We start from the raw sequence: 4,000 nt of genomic DNA, 5'->3' as shown, positions 1-4,000 counted from the left end.
CGGGACAGCAGAGAGGCTTTCCAGGTGGCGAGCTTCATGGTGAGCTTGTCGATGAGCGGAAGGAGGGCGGAGGCCGGCACTTTGCGAGTTAAGAGCGGTAGCCCGAGGTATTTGATAGGGAATTCCGCCATCGGGCAGGAGAGGGAGGCGCCAATGGTGGCGAGGTGGTTGTCGCCACATCTGATGGGTGAAGCGGAACACTTGAGGAAGTTGGTTCGAAGACCCGAGGCGTTGCCAAAAGTGTCGAGCAGCATTCTGATGGCAAAGAGCTCATGGGCGTCAGGGTGGCAGAAGATGACCACGAGTTCTATTATAGGTAGGGGTACATAGTCTGGTGCAAAGTAGAGGTGAGGACCTTTATTTATAAGACTTTGGGAAGCCTTCACATACTTCTACTTATAACTGGAATACTCTAGAAAACATTATGTAAGTTTCACCATTCTACTCATAACTACTCACAACTACTCCTTCCGTTTCTAAAGACAAATATTTAAGAACGAAGGGAGTAAAAGACTCTAGGAAACAAATATTTAAGAACGGAGGGAGTAAAAGACTCTAGAAAACAGTAGGTAGGATAGAAAAGAAAAGGAAAAAAATACTACACTAGAGTGAAAGCATCTAGAAATAGTCAAACAGATCTAGCATATGTTTTCTTTCTTCTCATCTACTAGTGTTTCTCATCAGCCGGCCGACTGCAGCACACAGGGAGGACGGCGGGTCACGGGCGGAGCTCACTCGAGAGCGGACGGAGTTCTGTGAATTGTTGTGGTGGAGTTTTCTGTTAAGAATTTGAATATGAGGAGTTTTTGGTAAAAATGGCCATTGTATAGTCTCGTCAATTAATTTGAGCCGAAGGGAGCAGTATTTATTTATTAAAGCTACTTATATATGCACCTATGGAAAAGCATTAAGCAATTGATGCTAAAACAAATAAGCACATTGTCAAGCATATGGCTTGATTAGTCGAAGCTCAATACAGCTTGATAAAGAGTGATCTCGAACTTCCGTTCTGCTGGATGAGAGCGCACGCGGTGTTCAGCTTCAGGCCTGCAGTTACCAAAACCATTTCAAAAAAAAATTGCAAGAAAATAGCCAATAGCACAAGCATATAAAAGACTGCAGAAATAAGCAGGCCTAAACAGACCATGTTCAGCACCATGTATACATACATAGATTAATAGATAGTGCAAGTGTGCAACTGACACAAATCATCCAGCTAAACTGAACAAGAAATGTTCCTTTTATTATGTCCCCCTTTCCTCCTAAATTTTTCCTACCTACCTAAACTCACTGAAGAGTCATAGATAATATGCAAACGAAAATGCATTTTCAGAACAAAAATGCATGTACAGCTTGTACTTAAAACTTTCTGATTTTGATGGATAACCATCTAGCTTACTCCAAAAAATCAGCGATTAATGCTGGTAATCTGATTCTTCTGTTTGAACAGAGAACTGCAAGCCCTAGGAACAATCACCACTCCTCAAACTTGTCAGCAGCTTCAGGTACCCATTACAGTCTGGGTTTATGTACCTGGACGAAAGATCACCATGTCAACAGCTGAGAAGATTTGTTCTTGAAATTGCACCACTAGGGGAATAATGCATATACTACCCATGACGGAAGAGGAAGTCAATGATCACAAGGTTGCAGTTTGACTTGAAAAAATCTGTCCTCCGTATAATGTTTGCAGCATGTGGTACAGGGATTAGCCTGAAGCTATCAACTTCTCCATCTGCAAGATATTTTGGCAGCACACTGGTTAACGAATGGGAAAACAGCATATTAGCATTAATGTTTTAGTTGTGTGTACCTTCATTATTAGGAACGAAATCTACAGGAAGTCTAAGGTCATAGCAGAACAGAACATCCCTTTTGTATCTAAACCCATTGATATCCATGTAAGAAACGGCTCCAACAGAAGTAGCGCTAGCAAAACAAAACATTGGTACTTATGAGTGCAGTTGTTTGCATTGCAAAACATTCATGTATCACAGTACAGAAAAACTAGAACTTCTAACAGCAGTTTGCATGTTACTTGGTTGACATGGATCTTGGTATTCCTGCTTCCTCTTCACATTCCTTGATGATATTCTCTTTACAGGAGATTCCGTAAGGCTGAAAATTTCCATATGTAGTCAACGTAAGTTAACAGCTATACAGTTTCACGTGAAAATCAAAAGGGTACTGTGCATCACTTCTGTAACCGATGGATTTGAGCCTGCCAGTCGAATCCATAACCTGTATTTCCATGAAAAATTATAATTCCAAAGGTCACCATTTTAAGCAGCCTAATTTTCTAAATATGAAGTCACCTGGCTTGACTAATATGGGGGCGCTAAGGACATTGTTCACCAGATGATTTTATAGGAAAAAAGATAACCCCAGCAAGACTGGATTTAGTCTTTCAATAATAATTACTTTATTAAGACTAAGATAGATTGAATAGGTACCTGAAAAATCCAAATAATTTAATCATTCTGATTCAAGCAATTGGCCAGTGACAGTCTACAGGCTATAGGTCTTACGAGGAGCATTCAGCATTATCTTCATAACATGTCCAGAACTGGTGGAAATCTCTAGGCAATTATAAAAATGGGAAGTATTTATACATATTATTAGAGAGTAGATATTCTGAAATAGGAGTTTCAAGATTGTCATCTAATGCATATAAGATTCCAGCAACTACTGTTACCCATCTTCAATTGAAGCGCTAATGAAGCACAAAAGGACTTGAACAGAAAATAGAGGAAAGAAGAACGATACCAGGCCACCAGCAACAAGATGATCTAGCATCCCAGGGTAAGTTTGCTTCTCATCACTTCTCTTACCAATCCAAAGAGATTTTTCACCATGCTTCTCAATGTACCCATTCATATGAACACCATAAGCCTGCCATGAGGATCTTAAACTTAAAGATAAAAGAGAAGGCTGCTTAGGTACATAGCTAATAAGAATCAGGAAACTTATAGCATAGACGAGAGGATCGATGATGGGTAACTTTAGAGGTGCAGAATACCAGACCTTTATACCAAAGTAGGGAGCAGCAGCACGTTCCAGAGAGAAATACACAGGCATGCCGTAAGATGAGGTTACTGGATAGAGCTGCATATTGCAAAATATTGCCAGACAAGCAAAACAAAGAGAAAATGTGGACGTAAGGTTAATTTGATAGGTAATAAAAAGTTAAAAACAGCCTTGCATATAGTATCAAGATTCAGAAGATAGATACAAAACTCCAAACTATAACATGAAAAACCCACAGCAGCGCATGGGAAAAAATGTGAAGAGAACAATCGTGATAAAGAATGAGTGGGGAACAGAATGGTGTAGTGTCCCACAATATTATTATCACATACGATGTTACGACCACTTCCCCTTCATGGAGAAAGCTCGAACAGGTAAAAAATATGTATCATTACAAGAGAAACTAAACACTAAGAAAACCTTCTCGAATGGTCAGACGTAGATGATAGAAGGATCTACTACTGACATAACCCTAACTAATGAAAAGTAGATAAAAGTAAATGATGATATTCTTCTCTGCTTCATTGAGAGGGGCTACCAGTTGTGGAGCTACCTTGGTTGTAGTCGTCAGTCTCGATGAAGAAGTGCTGCGCGCACCGGTGACCACAAACATAAATCTCGTTGCAGTTGAAGCAAAGGTCCTGGCAACGACGTTCTGCCAACCCAGCTGGAGTGAGATGCCAAACCTGTTGTGCCGGGGTTGGCTATGGAGTAATCGACTACAGAATAGGTGCTAGTGGCCCTGGCAGGGAAGGTATTGTAGCTGCCTTGGCAAAAGGAGAATCGGAGAGGCACAGGGACACTGTAGGCCCAGAAGGCTGGTGTGGTCACGCTGTTGGAGGGAAATGCCGCTGCTCATAGGCCTTGGCGAAGGAGATGGCGGTGTAGAAGTCAGATGGTCGTTGAAGCTCGACGTCGATGCGAAGACCATCAGGCAGCCCTGCTATGTACAGAAACCGTTGTTGGAACGGTG

At 41.4% G+C, this 4,000-nt stretch overlaps 1 protein-coding gene across 3 annotated transcripts; it reads right to left on the bottom strand.

Annotated features, from left to right (window-relative positions):
- Positions 1 to 803: 803 nt before the first annotated feature.
- Positions 804 to 3,105, bottom strand: LOC125529858 (nudix hydrolase 20, chloroplastic-like; the record flags this gene model as incomplete). 3 transcript variants are annotated; one of them, XR_007292752.1, is given in 7 exon segments in its annotated part: positions 804 to 1,047; positions 1,400 to 1,533; positions 1,615 to 1,735; positions 1,814 to 1,929; positions 2,039 to 2,118; positions 2,767 to 2,892; positions 3,025 to 3,105. XR_007292752.1 is itself a non-coding variant. In XM_048694285.1 (6 exon segments), coding segments are annotated over 6 exon segments (594 nt in total), but the record flags the coding sequence as incomplete, so codon positions are not given.
- Positions 3,106 to 4,000: the final 895 nt, after the last annotated feature.

This window comes from Triticum urartu, unplaced genomic scaffold, assembly GCF_003073215.2.
Source record: "Triticum urartu cultivar G1812 unplaced genomic scaffold, Tu2.1 TuUngrouped_contig_5909, whole genome shotgun sequence".
NCBI lineage: Eukaryota > Viridiplantae > Streptophyta > Magnoliopsida > Poales > Poaceae > Triticum > Triticum urartu.
Note: the sequence above shows the minus strand (reverse complement) of the source record. Positions and strands in the feature narration are given on the sequence as shown.